Source organism: Balaenoptera ricei, chromosome 8 (assembly GCF_028023285.1).
Source record: "Balaenoptera ricei isolate mBalRic1 chromosome 8, mBalRic1.hap2, whole genome shotgun sequence".
Taxonomy (NCBI): domain Eukaryota; kingdom Metazoa; phylum Chordata; class Mammalia; order Artiodactyla; family Balaenopteridae; genus Balaenoptera; species Balaenoptera ricei.
The window spans coordinates 4,170,680-4,188,304 of NC_082646.1; the positions used below are offsets into that span (position 1 = coordinate 4,170,680).

General features: G+C 43.4%; 1 protein-coding gene across 3 annotated transcripts in view; it reads left to right on the forward strand.

Moving 5' to 3' along the window:
* Positions 1-17,625, forward strand: part of PRDM10 (PR/SET domain 10) — an 85,558-nt gene that overhangs the window by 64,640 nt on the left and 3,293 nt on the right. For 2 of the 3 annotated variants that reach the window (XM_059930038.1, XM_059930036.1), the window contains 9 exons: positions 2,030-2,185; positions 3,908-4,087; positions 4,944-5,054; positions 6,091-6,291; positions 6,944-7,087; positions 7,555-7,725; positions 8,959-9,099; positions 11,326-11,494; positions 15,145-15,248. In XM_059930038.1, coding sequence (XP_059786021.1) covers positions 2,030-2,185; positions 3,908-4,087; positions 4,944-5,054; positions 6,091-6,291; positions 6,944-7,087; positions 7,555-7,725; positions 8,959-9,099; positions 11,326-11,494; positions 15,145-15,248 — 1,377 coding nt within the window. Of the gene's footprint in view, positions 1-2,029; positions 2,186-3,907; positions 4,088-4,943; positions 5,055-6,090; positions 6,292-6,943; positions 7,088-7,554; positions 7,726-8,958; positions 9,100-11,325; positions 11,495-15,144; positions 15,249-17,625 lie in introns of those variants that run through there. The other variant, XM_059930037.1, reaches the window with a different exon arrangement.

Sequence of the window (17,625 nt, forward strand, 5' to 3'; positions counted from 1 at the left end):
TTTCCTGGCTTGGAAACATTTTCTCCCCATCACTTTGGTTTCCTGTCTTGTGCTACTAAGGTGGTGCATTTTGGAAGGAAACAAAGAGAAAGTTGGTATATAACATACTGCTTTTTTTTAACTTTTTATTATATATTGGAGTATAGTTGGTTAACAATGTTGTGTTAGTTTCAGGTGTACAGCAAAGTGACTCAGTTATATATATACATGTATCTATTCTTTTTCAAATTCTTTTCCCATTTAGGTTGTTACATAATATTGAGCAGAGTTCTCTGTGCTATACAGTAGGTCCTTGTTGGTTATCCATTTTATTTTATTTATTTTTTATTATTTATTTTATTTTTGGCTGCGTTGGGTCTTCGTTGCTACACGCAGGCTTTCTCTAGTTGCAGCGAGTGGGGGCTATTCTTCGTTGCAGTGTGCGGGCTTCTCATTGTGGTGCCTCCTCTTGTTGCGGAGCATGGGCTCTAGGCACATGGGCTCAGTAGTTGTGGCACGCAGGCTCAGTAGTTGTGGCACACGGGCTTAGTTGCTCCGTGGCATGTGGAATCTTCCCAGACCAGGGATTGAACCCGTGTGCCCTGCATTGGCAGGCGGATTCTTAACCACTGGGCCACCAGGGAAGCCCAGGTTATCCATTTTAAATATAGCAGTGTGTACATGTCAATCCCAAACTCCCAATCTATCCCTCCCCCCCCCCCCACCCTTCCCCCTGGTAACCATAAGTTCGTTCTCTAAGTCTGTGAGTCTGTTTCTGTTTTGTAAATAAGTTCATTTGTATCTTTTTTTTTTTTTTTAAGATTCTGCGTATAAGTGATTTCTCTTTCTCTGTCTGACTTACTTGACTCAGTATGACAACCTCTAGATCCATCCATGTTGCTGCAAATGGTGTTATTTCATTCTTTTTAATGGCTGAGTAATATTCCATTGTATATATGTACCACACCTCCTTTATCCATTCCTCTGTCAATAGACATTTAGGTCACTTCCATGTTTTGGCTCTAATATACTTCTGTATTAAGCACTGACCTCCTCCCCTGTATTATATTCTGGAGCAAAATGGGGTGAGGATAAATTCCAGAATATTCATGATTTCATTTGGACTTCAAGTGATAATATTGTTACATGCTAGTGAATGAACAAGTTAAGTCTAAATATCTAGTAAAAATATTGTGTCTCTCTCTTTTTTTTTAAAAAATTACCAAAGCAAAAGGAGACTAGGATTTAATCATAGTTCTGTTAGTGTTGGGAGTCTTGGTAATTTTCTCACTTTACACAGACAATTAGAGAAGTTGCTTTAAGGTGGAATTTAATGGCAAAAGAGACTCCAAAAATAATGAAGGAAAATGTCTTGCAGGAGTGGTTTGATGTGACTCAGTACTTAGCTCCCATCCATAACTCTTATTCACTGGGTATGTATGGCAAAGAGAGTTCAGAGGCCATATTCCTTTGTTTAAGTTATCTAAAAGTATAGGGAATAAGTCACAATTAAGGGGAAATGATGCTGGTGTTGTATTGTTCTCATATATGGGTAATGTGTTTTCGCTCGTCTAATTCATGTCTTTAATTCTTCAGAACCTGATTTGATAGAAAGATGTAAAAGGACCAATTACTACAAGGGGCTAAGTTGCTTCTATACATGTTGGAAGCAGGAAAAAGTGAGAAAGAATTATTTTTTGTCCTCTTATAGGTAATTTTTACCAAGATTCATTTAAATCCAAGGGAACTCTTGCTTTTAATCTTAAAAAAAAAAAAAAAAAAAAAAGGACAGAAAAATGGGTTCCACATGATCAGGGCTTGGACTAAGCAAACATTTTCTTCTTCCTCTTCAAGTCCTGTGGGAGATCGAGGGTGGTAAGGCTTCCTGGCCTCTGTGACAGGGATAGTGTTACTGAGGCCCGTTATCAGTCACACCTGATTGGCTCCCAGGCCAGGTTGATGAAGATCCACGGCACAGCGTTTGGCTCCCTCTAGCGTCGCTGAGCTGCCTTTGGTCATTTCCCCTGACTTTCTGTGTCCTCACTGCCAGGTGAAAAAACACGTGCGAAGCTTCCACTCGGAAAAGATCTACCAGTGTACGGAGTGCGACAAGGCCTTCTGCCGCCCCGACAAGCTGCGGCTGCATATGCTCCGGCACTCAGACCGTAAGGACTTCCTGTGTTCTACGTGTGGGAAGCAGTTTAAGGTAGGAACCAGCAGGCAGCCTGGGTGTTCTCGGGCCACGGAGATTGACAAGCTGAGGATGCGCCTGCCCATTTCATGGGTGTATCATCGATGCTCAAAGAATGGACTTGAGATGTACTTTGTGCCTCATGTTTGACTTAGCTGTTAAGATAAAATTAAGGGGAAAACTCACCTTAATTTCCCAAAATAATTAATTCAAATCCCCAGAGCACTAATGCATCTTTTACAAGAATCCAAGTGTATAATGAATAGAACTAAACTGCTATCGAGGAACTCCTAAGAGGACAATACATTTACCCACCAAATTTTTTACTGAGCACTTATTAAGTGGAAGAGCCTGATAACTGAGCCCTGGGGCATGAAGACTGTCATCCAACAGAGGTGGGAAATCTGTGGGATGCTGAGAGGGCTTAGACTATTTTGGGGAATGTTAATGACTTCCAGGATTAAGATAAAAAATAATAAGTATCAGAAACGTGCCTGGAATTTAGAAGAAAGCAACGGAAAAACCCACGGGAGACTCAGAGATAAGAGTTAAACAAATAAATGTGAAAATGGTAAAATATGCTTCGTTGGGAAACCAGATGATTCTGCAATGATGTCACTGAGAGACACTCTGCAGAATATGAGTAGGTCATGCTGTCATAGAAACTGGAAAAGAATCCGAAATGGATTCAGGGGGGGAGAACTAATTTTAAAAGGAGGCATTTGTGTAGAATGTGGAGGTGGTGGGGATGCCTGGTGTTGCACCTCTGAACTCAGCATGGTTCCAGATACACGGTGGTCATTCAAGAAATGTTTGTTAAATAAACGTACTGAAAAATGAAGTAGTTACAGAAACATCCTCGTACCAAAATGTGGAAAGAACTGGTCTGGTAGAAAGGTTCAAAATCTTTATAAGACCAATAGCAGTGAAATCGTATGTCCAAGAGCAGAGCCTCACTGGATAAGGGAGCTGGCAGTTTTGGAATTTGTCTTTATTCAGGACGGGCTCTGCTTCATTTTCTGTCTGTGGACTCGCATCAACATGTATCACTAGAAGATTAGATGATCAGACTAAGAGCTGTGACCTAGACCGTGTGCCCCATCCACAGCAGGCAGTGTAACTGCTTACTTGAACGGCTAAATTTATATGATGAGAGATGCTTACTTAAATTCATTTGGGATTTAGAGGAATGTCATTATGTGTGTTAAAACGTGTGGTAATTGAGAACACACATGGCTTTGTAAATCCAGTATTACCTACCATTCATTATCAGTTTCTCTTGCAGTTCTTTTTTTTTTTTTTTTTTAACTTTTTGGCTGCACTGCAAGGCATGTGGGATCTTAGTCCCCCCGACCAGGGACGGAACCCGCACCCCCTGCGGTGGAAGTGTAGAATCTTAACCGCTGGACCGCTAGGGAAGTCCCTGTCTTGTAGTTCTTAATACCAAACTTATTCCACGTGCCCTTTGATCACTTCTACATAAATGCAAAACCTTTCTTCTCAAAAATCATTGTGTAGCTTTCAAACTGAATGGTCATTTTCAAGCAAGGCTCATTGGAATGCACTTACTTGCTAGCGAACAGAGTAATTCCCAGCCAGGGTTGCCGTGTCCTCGGATGTAGCCTGGTGGGTTGTGTTACTGCTAACTTGTATTGATTTTTTTTTTACCCCTTCGATTAAAAATCTTCTACTCCCACTCCCCACCCCTCTGCCTTCTCAAAAATTCTCTGTAAACAGCGAAAAGACAAACTACGGGAACACATGCAGAGGATGCACAACCCTGAGAGGGAGGCCAAGAAAGCCGACCGCATCAGCCGCTCCAAGACGTTCAAGCCGCGCATCACGTCCACCGACTACGACAGCTTCACGTTCAAGTGCCGCCTGTGCATGATGGGCTTCCGGAGACGAGGCATGCTGGTCAGTGCCAGGCTCCGGACCGCCCGCCCCTGCTCAGGCGATGGCTCTGGCACAGTATTCTGCACTAAATCTGTCCCTGGCTTTCGTCCCTGGCCGGGGACAAAGCGGAGGCGAACAGTTCCCAGCTTGGGGCTTCTCTCCCCGCTGGTCGCCCCTTGCCGCCTTTGCCATGGTTCATTTCTGGTGTCTCTTGGAAGAGGTCCGTTGATCACTTTTCGTTGCTCGTTTTGCTTTGCTTTGCCCCTCTCCGGCTCTGCTCTGTGCTGCCTCTTCCTGTTCTCTTCTGTGTTCCCGAACGTACTCTCTGGCGGGGTCGTTGCCTTGCAGCCCCCCGCACCAGTTGCTTCAGATATGACACAGCAGTAGGAGGGGACTTTCCGCCAAGGCAGGGTATGCGAACCGGGTTAGCTGAAGCACCAGGAGAGCCGGCTCTCCGCTCTCGACTCATTTGGCCCTGATGACAGTTTTTGCAGAATATATCTGTATCTCATTCAACGTGCTCGGTAAGGCCAGGGCACTAAATAACGAAAGAGACGCTTGCATCAGGAGAATTCTCGAAAGAAATTCCTGCTAGTGTGATTTTCCTTTTTTCCACCAGCAGCTCTTTCAGTCAAAGGCTATCGGTGGGATCCACAGCAACCCAATTCACCTTCAGTAATTTGCTGAATTACTGTTAACTCCTGTTAACGCGTCGGTGTCAGAGGGACCTGGCAGTGCTGGTCCTGGCCAAAGGCCTTATGTTTTGGGGTGTTGCTTCAGAGAATTTCAGCTGCTCACAGTTTTTCAGCTGCTCACATTTTTTCAGGGTCTGCTTGTCACGGGGTCTCCTCTTCTCATTTGCTTTTTTTCCTTTTAGGTAAATCACTTATCAAAGAGGCACCCAGACATGAAGATAGAAGAGGTGCCAGAGTTAACTCTACCCATCATAAAGCCCAACCGTGACTACTTTTGTCAGTATTGTGATAAGGTAAAAGGAAACCGTCCATAGGAGGATACCTCTGTGGGAGCCCCACTCAGGGCCAGTTTGTCTGCATGTATAAATATATAGTAGGATCTCGCAGTTTCTCTTAACAGATGGTTCCCTGTCTCTCAGTAGTCTTCCATTCAGACAAGAAAGGGCTAGAAGTGCAGCCTCATTTTAAGCCAAAATTTTTTTCTTAAGAATTAGTCAACTGTGTTTTTCTTGTTCCTTCTCTCTGTGATTTTTGCTGTTAAAGAAGAGGCTTATTACCAAGAGCTTAGTATATGAATTCGTTTTAAATTCCTAAGCTCTAAAATGAGGGTGTTTGTCATCCTACTTGTAAAATATAGAGTAGATTTTGGATTTCTAGGAGATTGAGTAGGATGTGAAAAAGTCTTGTGGTGGAATACTCTGTTTGTACTATTCCATTCTTGATTTTTGCATAGTTACAAAAAACACAGGAATAGAATATACATTTATTGTTTCGTTGTAATATTGTTTCCTTATACAATGTCAGCTGTATCAGTTATAAACTGTGTATAAGTAGTGTCAACTTAAAAGTAAGAAACATTTTTTAAGCAGATTCACCACTACAGGTTCTAGTTGCTATTAGACTTGCCATTTTGGAAGATTCTTTGGCATCTAGTAGTCAACTATGTACATCACATGAGAGCTTTCACAGAAAGACTAAAGGGTGAACTGGCCTTAAAAGAAATTGTTTCAAAAAAAAAAAAAAGAAAGAAATTGTTTCTATGACTATATATTCACCTCTTAAACTTTAGGGTAAAGGTAAAGGTGTTTTTACTATTCCTATCTTAGATGTATAAATTCAAGGCAGATGCCTCACATATGTATGTTATGTTCTTACGTTAATTCTGATTTATGTTATATCTTCATTATCCTTCAATATATCTGTTAATATATTTTATTTTGGACTATGTGAATACTTCTTCTCATTTCCTTGTAATGAAATTGTTAAATTGCCTTAAGCAAGAAAGTGGAAGTATATACTGCTTTCATGGCCAAGCTTTTGAATTTGCAGGTTTATAAAAGTGCCAGCAAGCGAAAAGCCCATATTCTGAAGAACCATCCTGGGGCTGAGCTCCCACCAAGCATTCGGAAACTTCGTCCTGCTGGCCCTGGAGAACCAGACCCCATGCTGAGCACTCACACCCAGCTCACAGGCACTATAGCTACCCCGCCCGTGTGCTGCCCTCACTGCTCCAAACAGTACAGCAGCAAGGTACGGGGAAGGCTTTGGGCCACGTCGGAACCCAGGTCATGGTTTAAGGGAACATTGCTTAAGAGAAGATGGTACTTATCCAGATGCCGTGATGGCGTCTTCTGAATTGATGGGGGGGGGGGGCTAAAGGAGCTGCTTCCTGAGAACAGGGAGCATAGCACAGAACGGGAAGAGAATACGGTGGACTTTCCCGGGAATTAGTGCCATCTGAGCACTTGAATGGTTTCCTTTTCCCTTGGCCCGAGGTGGGTCTCCGATTTGAATATTCTCTGCTCGTGGTTTATGAGCTCAGGCTTGCAGCAGCGCTAACGTAAGAACTTAAATGATGGTTCTTGAAAAGGGGGTCATTTTTGCTGCGGGGCTTGTCATTGACTGCTGCAGGTATTGGTGGGATCAGGGGATGCGGGGAGGTGTTCTGACCTTGCCTGAGAGCGTGGGGGTCACACGAGTCTTTACTTTCTTTCCAGCGTCTTCTTTTTTCCCTTTCATACCTTTGTCCCGCTTCAGGAAGGGCAGGCAGAGCCAGTGTTCCTCTTTTTTTTTTTAAACATAACATGAAGGACCCTAGGAACCATTGGAGGGCTTGCATTTGAGAAAGATCGAAAATAACCTATTCTAGTAATTCTTCTTGGTTTTTGCCATCACTTTTCAGACCAAGATGGTACAGCACATTCGAAAGAAGCATCCAGAGTACGCCCAGCTCCCCAACACCGTACACACACCTCTGACAACAGCCGTGATCAGTGCGGCTCCAGCTGTTCTAACTACAGACAGTGCTACCGGAGAGACTGTGGTGGTAAGTGCGTGACCGGTAAGAGCGACTCCTGTCCTCCGCTGCCCATCGCAGCTTCAGTGCCAAGGCCATGTCTGTCTTGGTGTTTAATTGGCTGCAGATGTAGCCCACCACCCTTCAGGGTTCTGTACCAGGCATGATGCTTAACGATTGGGTCTCCCAGTCGGCGCTTTCCAAAGCTCTCTGTAAAAGGAGTAGCAGGAAATTCTCAGTGCTGCTTGTTCACCGCAAGATTGTCAGCACCTCCGGGGTAACTCCCTGGGCCTGACACAGACAGACAGCTACAGGTATATAGGTAATCTTCCAACACCTTCTCAACTCTGGCTATTTTTCTATCTGAGCTCAGGGCTTATCTGTGGTCCCATGATCCCACCAGTTAGACAAACCAACTTTTTGTAGGATTTCAGAGCACCGAACTAGCTACAAGCAGCAGTGTTATCAGCTGATGTGCTTTTTTGTGATTTTTGCAGACAACGGACTTGCTAACCCAGGCTATGACGGAACTGTCCCAGACCTTAACGACGGATTACCGAACGCCACAAGGGGACTACCAGAGAATCCAGTACATTCCTGTGTCGCAGTCTACATCTGGTCTACAGCAGCCTCAGCACATACAGCTTCAAGTGGTGCAGGTGGCCCCGGTACTGTCCTGCGTTTATTTCTCTTTACCTGCGTGAATGCCCATATTGCCACCAGCCAACACAGCAGCTGGGGTCAACTAAAACACCTAATTCTCAGAGCTGGGACTGGGCCCTACACACTGTGCATGTCAGCTTGGAGTCTAAGACATTTGTAAAGCCCTGGCTGTCGAGGGCTCTGGACTCAGCAGTGTAAGAGATTTCTGTCAGTAGTATCCAGAGATTTTTGGCTCCAGTGTATACCACTATCCTGCCCTACTGCAGGCCAGCACTGAGCCTCTTCTGAACCCTTACCCTGGGCCCCAGGTGGGCTACCTGGTGAGGAGCCCGTCTGATCAGCCCCTACCCAGGCATCGAATGACATCTATCAGTGGGAGGTTGTAAGGAATAACTGTGAATTTTGAATATCGATTAGTACCTTATTAGTAGCAAGTTGTAACTGTTCCTTCTGCAAAGTAATTAATACCTCATTCTTACTGATTCAGGAGCTAAAAGAAAAAAGTCCTCCCAGAACTATTGTTTCATTTAATTATACTAAGGAAATGTACTCAAGGCACACATAAACAAACGTTTTGCTTTGAAATAAATTGGACTCTGAAAATTTAAAACTAATATGAAAGCAGGAAAGAGGAAGTTGCCACGGTCATTGACTATCTTTATCTTTTTTTTTTTTTTTTTTTAATAGGAGGGTTCTTAATTTTAGGCTTTGGAGGAATCTATGAATCCCTGAAGTTGTCTGTAAATTATGATATATATGTACATTATTTTAGAAAAAGGGTCTGTACTTTCACCAGATTCTGATGTCTGTGATACCTAAAAGGTTAGGAACCACTGTTCTAGTGGTTAAGTGTGACAAGCTGAAAACAAATTTTCTCCTTTGATCTCTTTTAACTGATAAAGGGTAGGCCATTAAAATTAATTGAAACTTAAGGGAAAAAAGATTTTTGATTCCTGAGAGCTTCTCATTCAGCTTCTTATTACGAGCTGTATTCCCTCATCTCCTCCTCTTCCAGAATGAAATCGCGTTACTGTCTTATGGTTAACAAGCATAATTTTTAAAACTATTTTCTCCCCTGATGCTTGCCAGCTTGGCCCCAGTGTGGGCCCTCCGGGAGCGAGCCCTGGCTCTGAAGCCCTGCCTGTTCTGCTGCTGGGATGTTGTTTTAGCTACACCTTTGCTCTGGAAGGCTTTCCTTTAACCTTAATCGGCGTGGGTCTGGGTTTCTCCTCCCGCAGGCCACTTCCCCTCACCAGTCTCAGCAGTCCACGGTGGACGTCGCCCAGCTCCACGACCCTCAGACCTACACGCAGCACGCCATCCAGGTGCAACACATCCAGGTCACGGAGCCCCCCGCCCCGGCTGCGCCCGCCTCCCAGGTACGCTGCTCCAGGGACTAGTCTCAGGTTCACGTGGCCTCAGGGACCCTGAAGATGTACTAAGAGCAAAGACATGTGATCTTCAGACCTGGTCTCCTTGACTATGGAAATGATATCATTATTTTGCGGGCCTTTAAAGACTCTTATCTCTGCCTCCAATTTTTCTGTTGGTATTAGGGACACACTTCCATTAAGTGCTTAGCTTCCCCTGTCCAGATGGAGCCCTGGGCTCTGATCTCCTAGAGACAACATTGGCCTTTGCTTCCTGTTCTAAATGGCTACACGACAGTCGGCAATTGCTAGGTTGTTTCTATAATTTTGGAACAGTGACTTTGTGGAGTATTACTGTGTTTGTGTGACAGAGACTATCATTGAGATAGCAGAGCTACACATCCATTCAAAAAACGTTTATTAAATTCTTAGTCTTTGCAGGAAACTTTTCTAGGTCTTGCCCTCAAGGAGCTTAGAGTCTAGTAGGGATATAACACCTATATATAAGTAAATAGGGCATGAAATGAAGGTGTCTGAGCCATAAAGGATGCCTGTAGACCCACCCCTGACATTCCCAGGTTCCACAGCACAAATGAAGGCCGGCATACCATCATCCTGAGTAGTTAAAAGTTTCAATCAAGTTCACAAATCATTAAATAAACATGTTCTGTCTTCCCTGCTTGACATAGGTACTTTCATAATGATAAAATTGAAAAATATACATAAAGTAACAATGGATACTAAATAACATGGATAGTGCCAATTCAAAATTCAATGCATTTTTCTGCCAAACACATGGCTGGCGCTGGCAGCGGCCCGGTAGGGGTGGGAGGAATGCAGGAGAAAGGATGTCTCTCTCTCTTTTGCTGGCTCCAGTTGCTGTGGAATCCATAGGATAAACATGCACTTTCTCTGCCTTCCTATTTCTTGGGGGGTGGGGGGATGCTTGACATCTGATTGCCCCTCCTTCCCACTCCCCCAGTAAGGTTTCTGGTGACTTCTCCCAGCCCAGGACAGGCAGCCTCTATCCACAAGGGGCTGTGAGTTTCCCACGCCCACTAGCTTCACACTTCTAAGTTTCTCAAAGGAAGCCGAGGCTGGAGGGCCAGGACAGACTCAGAGTTCCTTGTCAGGATGAGGTGGCCCAGGGACAGCCGTCCCCAAGCCTGCTTCCCCTTTCTCCTCACTCAGGCTCCTTCCCGCACTCACAGGGCCTGTGTACCACGTGGACACCCCATCCCATGTGTCTCAGCTCCATCCACAACCCTGCAAATGGCGATCCATGGCCACCCCTTTGGTCCCAGGTGCCCGAATACTGTTAGAGGGGCCACATCCAGGAGACAGGACCCCTGCAGGAGGCCAAGCCTAGGGAAGAGACTTGTGCGGGTCCCAGAAGTGGGTGCAGGGCCATTTCCAAGGTCTGTGAGGCCTCACGTGAGAAGGGCACAGCTGGAGAAGGGCCAGCCAAGATCCCTGCAGGGCTCCCTCTGGCCTGGGTCTGAGGACCATGTGGATGTGTCATTAGGTTAGTGGAGTTCAGGTGAGGGCAAGACGCTGTTTAGCAGGGAATCAAGGAAAATTTTGTAGAAGTGGTGTTTGAATTAGGTCTTGAAGGAGGGGTATGATTTTGATATGGTAGCTGGGGAAGCATTATGATCTGAACATGCGCTCACTGTGAGTAAAGACACAGAGGTGGGAAATTGAGGTATATTTGTAAAGACTGTGTAGGTTAGTGACAGGAGATGGTGTTTGCAAACAGCACCGGAGCTGGAGCGTGGAGGGCTTGAATGGCAGATAGTGGGGCGGGGGCTTTATCCTGTAGGTGGGATGTATCCCCGTGTTTATCTCCACTAACTGGGGGAGTATCCAGTGCACATCAATGGGGATTCTGACTTCCGGGTTCTACTTCAGTTTGTGTTACAGGTTAGCTTTGTGACACCGGCAAGTTATTGGGCTTCTCAGGTTTTTTTTAATGTCATGAAGATAATTATACTTTCCTTCATTTACTTTTATAACAAGCATACGGAAATTAAGTTTTTGGATACCCTTGTAGATAATCCTTTGGAAACTAATTAGGATTTCCTAGTTATGATTGCTTGCCATTAATTCTGTTCTTATTTAAAATATTACTATTTTAGCAGCGCCACCTTCAGTGTTACAGTCCCCATGATCACGATGTACTTTCTTCAGTGGCTAGTTGACAGTTTAACGCATCCTGGTCTCTTTTCTCTCGAGGTGGCAGGGCAGCCGCTGAGCCCCTCCCCGCAGCAGTCTCAGCAGGGGCTCAGCCCCTCCCAGGTTGCAGGCAGCTCCTCGCAGGGCCAGGCCCTCCAGCAGCAGCCCCAGAGCACCACGGTCCAGCACACGTACCTCCCCAATGCCTGGAATTCCTTCCGCGGCTACTGTAAGTGAGGGTGGCCCTCCTGGGTGCGGGTGGGGAACCTGCAGCCACGGGGAGGAATTTCATCAGCTTTATCATCCATTTTCTGGCTTAAAGGGTCATTGGCCATTTTCTACACTCTGTAGAGCTTGTACTTCAGTGAGTTTCATGACACAATTCAAGGTGGCGTCTGATTCAGGGCCACCCTGAAATGACATTTTTCCAAGACTTCAGGAATATTGCTGGAGGACGTGTAGGCAGGTGGTTTAAGTAATAGAGTAGGCGGATTGAGGGTATGAGGTCATGATTCACCTCTTCCACCAATATTTACTGAATATCACTGTGCTAGACCCTGCGTGTACGAAAGATTAATACTGACATTCGTATAAGTAACACCACGCAATAATAAGGTTAGCTAACTTTCATCAAGCTCTTACCATGTGCCAGGAATGATTCTAAACTGCATCCATATCACATCCAGTATTCACAACAACCTCCTAGGAAAGTACAATCGTCACTTGCATTTTACAGATAAGACAATTTAGACACAGCGCAACTCGTCCAAGGAACATAGCTACTAAACGGAGGCCTGGAACCCAGGCAGTCTGGCTCCAGAGTTTACACTGTAAACCAGCCCACTGTGCTGCCCTTCCCAACGAGACAGTCTTGGGCTCAAAGAGACCATTATCTCGTGGAGATAGATATATGAGTAGCTGATTTCAAAACCCTGAGGTTAGTGCTACCAGAAGCAGTTTAGCCTGGCTGCCAAAGGTCAAACAGGTAAAAAATCTTGGTGGGGACAACAGCCTTGGGTATGAGCTGAAAAGTTTGAGACCTTATCATTGAAGATCTGGAAGAAACAGTAACAGTTAGAGCTCAGTAGTAGGAGCTAGGAGGAATAAGGGCTGTGTTGATCTCTCTCCTACTACTACTGATTTCTTTTTTTGGGTCCGTCTCTGCTGTGATTGATCTTTGGCTGTGTTATGTAGATTTGGTGTGGAGACCAGGCTCAAACGCTACCATTTAGTTATCTTTACCATCTATTCTCCTAAATATTGGTGGTCACAATGAGAGCTGAGTCTAGTTTCTGTCAGGGAAGGATTCCTCCTCGTGATAAATCCCAGTAGAATCCTGGTAAATAGATAGACATTTATACTCAGTTTAATTCCTGTGAGAGGAACGTGGAAATGATGCTGACAGCCACTGTAATAATAGTAAGAACTAGCATTCCAACTTGATGAAACAATCTGAAAATTTTTATTAGGAAAAAAGTTTAAAATATACAAAAATAGGGAATTCCCTGGCGGTCCAGTTGTTAGGAGTCCGTGCTTTCACAGCTGAGGGCCCGGGTTCAATCGCTGGTGGGGGAACTAAGATCCTGCAAGTTGCGCGGCACGGCCAAAAAAATATATGTGTGTGTGTGTGTGTGTGTGTGTATATATACACACACACACACACACACACAAAATAGAACAGTATAATGAGCGCGCCTGTACCCATTATCCAGCTTCAGCAGTTATCATGGCCAGTCTCATCTGATACGTACATGCTGTCATCCTCTCCCAGTCCTCCAACTATATAATAATTCATATCATTTCATCCATAAATATTTTTTAAAAAACCCCACAACTGTAAGTGTCGTTATCACACCTAAAAATAAATTACAGTAATTCTTTAATACCATCAAATATCCAGTGTTCATATTTCTGTGATTATCTCATAAATGTCTTTTTAAAAAAATATTTTATTTATTTGTTTATTTGGTCGCGCTGGGTCTTAGTTGCGGCAGGTGGGCTCCTTAGTTGCGGCAGGTGGGCTCCTTAGTTGTGGCATGCGAACTCTTAGTTGCGGCATGTGGGATCTAGTTCCCTGACCAGGGATTGAACCCAGGCCCCCTGCACTGGGAGTGCGGAGTCTTAACCACTGCGCCATCGGGGAAGTCCCATAAATGTCTTTTTAATAGTCGGGTTTTCAAATTGGGTTCCAAATAAGGGCCATACATTGCAATCGATTATACCTTTTGAGTTTCTTTTAATACATGTGCTCGCCTTCTCTCTTTTAAGTTGCAATTAACATGTTGAAGAAACTGGGTCATTTGTTTGTAGAGTTCCCCACATTCTGGGTTTTGCTGTTGACATCCCTGTATTGTCATTTAAGATGCTTTCCTCTGTCCCTTTTATTTCCTATAGATGGGCAGTTAAACCTAGAGGCTTGATCAGATTCAGGTTCAGTTTTTTTCCCCAAAAACACTCCATAGCGGTTGGTGTGTAGTTCCATCGGGAGGCACATAATGCTTGTCTGTCTTTTTCCTTTGCTCCACTATTTCAATAGGGATTGCAAAGTTGTCATATTCTATCATTCTTTATATACTTATTGCTAGAAAACTTCCATAACGAAAACAATTTCACCTTAACCATCAGGTTACTCTGAGGTACAATTTGTACAGGAACGGCAGAAGAGATGCTTTAAATACTCGGCTCATCTCCTTTATTTACCAGTTTTCAAAATAGTGAGTTGTTTCCTAGTATTATCCAAGGTGACCGATGCCGGGCGTGTGTGTGTCTTAGTATCGCTGGGTACTTGTGAATTTCAACCCACTGGATGTGTTTCAAACCATTGTAGTCAGGGCTTCCCTGGTGGCGCAGTGGTTAAGAATCCACCTGTCAATGCAGGGGACAGGGGTTCGAGCCCTGGTCCCGGAAGATCCCACATGCCGCGGAGCAACTAAGCCCGTGCACCACAACTACTGAACCTGTGCTCTAGAGCACGTGAGCCACAACTACTGAAGCCCGTGTGCCTAGAGCCCGTGCTTCGCAACAAGAGAAGCCACTGCAATGAGAAGCCCGTGCACTGCAACGAAGAGTAGCACCTGCTTGCAGCAACTAGCGAAAGCCTGCACGCAGCAACGAAGACCCAACGCAGCCAAATATTAAATAAATAAATAAATAAATAAATTTATTTAAAAAAAAAAAAATTGCAGTCATTATCCTTGTTGATGCTCAGATTATCCCATCTTTGGCTAGTGGGAACATCTTTCTGTATCTTTCCCACATGACCCTGCAGTCTTTTATAATGTCTTACACGCTGGTATGACACCAGATTCCAGGCTCACCTTGTACATTTCTGACCCAGGTTTGGAATCAGCCATTTTCCCAAGAAGTCCTGGTTCCTTTGAGTAGAGGATGTGATTTAGAGGCTGTCAACTGGGTGCTAGGGTGAACTCTGTTTTTAATTAGCTTTAATAACACGGTAGTGAAGTAAAATTCATGTTAGACTAAGTTGTGATTGCTAGGCAATAGTGGATACATTGTGCCAGTAATCAAATGTGACCGTAAAAGATAAAAATATTGAGCTAACAGGTGAATCTTTGTAACTTATCTCAAGGTTTTAAAATTTTTGAGTATTTGTCTTTCTGGATATTCAGAAGCCACATTTTGAAGGAGATGCATTGATTGTTTCCGACATTTGGTAACTCTCTACTAGCCTCATGTGATCAATTCTTAATCAGAGGTTCTTTTGCTGTATCAAGAAATCATATCAGCCTAAGACGCTCAGAGCAAGCAAATCCATGGAAAGTGACTCAGCAGGGAATGTGGTCACTGGTTAGGTATTTGTTTCTACAACTTGTATTAAAATCTGAGACCACTGAACTATGGCTCCTTCCTGTTTTTCAGCATCGGAGATTCAGATGATGACGCTCCCCCCGGGTCAGTTTGTGATTACAGACAGTGGCGTGGCAACTCCGGTCACCACTGGCCAAGTGAAGGCGGTGACTCCAGTAAGCTGTGCTGCTTGGAGGGTTTTCCTGTTCCCCACGCTGCACCACCCTCGCCCTCCCCCATCTTCTCCCAAACTCTTCACATCTGAGTTAGAGGCACCTCCTCTGTATTCCTGTAATTTCTTGTGGTGCTATATTATAGCACAGTTTATTTTTTTTTAAATTTTATTTCTTTTTTACTTTTTTCTTTGAAGTGTAGTTGATATACAATGGTGTGCCAATCTCAGCTATACAGCAAAGTGACTCAATTTTACACATATATACATTCTTCTTTACATTAAAAATTTCTGTATTTTTAAAAATATTCTTTTCCATTATGGTTTATCCCAGGAGATTAGATATAGTTCCCTGTGCTATCCAGAAGAACCTTGTTGTTTCTCCATTCTAAATGTGATAGTTTGCATCTGCTAACCCCAAACTCTCAATCTGTCTCTCTCCCTCCCCAGCCCCCTTGGCAACCACAAGTCTGTTCTCTACGTCTGTCGGTCCGTTTCTGTTTTGTAGATAGGTTCGTTTGTGCCATATTTTAGATTCCACATGTAAGTGATATCATATGGTATTTGTCTTTCTCTTTCTGACTTACTTCACTTAGTGTGATAATCTCTAGTTGCATCCATGTTGCTGCAAATGGCATTATTTCATTCTTTTTTTATGGCTGAGTAGTATTCCATTGTATATATGTACCACATCTTCTCCATCCATTCCTCTGTCTATGGACATTTAGGCTGTTTCCATGTCTTGGCTATTGTGAATAGTGCTGTTATGAACATAGGGGGTAGCACAGTTTATTTTAATTATTGGTTTACTATCTTTTCCCAGTAGGCAATTAATTCCTTGAAACCTAGGTCTTTGTCTTTATCTCTTTATCCTCAGTGCTTTTGCACAGGAGGCTGGGCTATAGCAAATGCTCAATAAAGATCTATTCAATTAATAACTATAATGAACCTCCTAGATCCGTATACATATATATACATGTAGATAATCATCTTTTTAATGTGCTTCTTAGAAAGTATATTAGTCTTCATGACTATTGGTCCTCAACTGGGTTGGAAGAAAATAATATGATGAATCTATTATGGAGCTCTTTTAAATTATTTTAAACAATTCACCCACCCCAGGTGAAAAACATTGCCATAAATTATTTTGTTATATTTAGGTTAGGCCTGTCAATGTTGATTATATCTGCTACCTCTGTTTTTATCTTCACTGGTTTCTTTTGGCCTGCCTCTGGAAGACAGAGTATGTACATTAAGAAAAATACTCTTAAGTGACTAGGGATATTGAGATGTTCCCAGGGGAAGACTATTTCCCAAGAGGCCTCAAAGAGTAGCAGGGTAGTCTAGTGGCCTCAGAAACCGGATTTATTTATTTATTTATTTATTTTTCAAAGCACACTGAGAGCTCACCCATTTCTCAGCACATGAATTCACATTAACTAGACTTAGGAGAGATGTATAAATCCAGAGTAACACTATTGTCAATGGAAACAATAACTAATATAAAATGGAATAGTCTCATTGGCATAATCAGTGAAATTATTTGCTCTTTGTGGGGACTCACTGATTCTACCCTTTTTTGGCCAGGAACCCATTTGGGAAACCGATTATATAGCCAAGGATGTTCCCTTCCATCTGCCACAGTATACATACAAATTTGATGTACAGTTTTGTTTATAGATTCTCTGAAGCCTACCTATGAACTGCCTAGGTGTCCATGGACCCTTGGTTGAGAACCAGCCCCCTCCTGCTAGAGAAGGACCCACACAGGAAACCAAATCCTGATCAAAGAGTGGCTTGATGAGTGTGGACTCAGAACATACGGCCCTTGATAAATCAAATGGGTATTTGGCTGTGGCTTTCTCTCTGGACAGTGCTTGGAAAGGATGCTGCCCAAGTTTTCCTCTGTGACTCCTTTTTTTCTCAGCCTGTGTAGCTGACCAGTTCTCCCTCTTACAGACACATTCTGTCTTTAAAAATGTTAATGTAGGGACAGAGTTAGCTGCAGGTCTATGGAGACGTTTTTTTCATGATCAGAGGGAAAATGAAGAAAAATTAAGACAATGTATGTTTTCATAAAGTTAAATTTATTCAATGCAAAAGACTTTCATTCTAAGATTGTGTTCTTCCTATGCTTTTGAGTGTTAAAATGTCTCTCATTTGACAGTAGCATTTAAAAAATGATTTTATTTGGCAAAATAAAATTTGGGAACATTTATTCTTACTTTAATTTTGCTGGTCTTTGAAATTCTGAAGTCTGGGAACCATTGATCTTGACTTGGGCATCATTCTGCCTCTTTAAGGAGAATTTAAATATCTCTCCTTTGATCCATTTTGTATTAATCTTAAATATTAACTGACAGATAGTCACCTTATTTTAT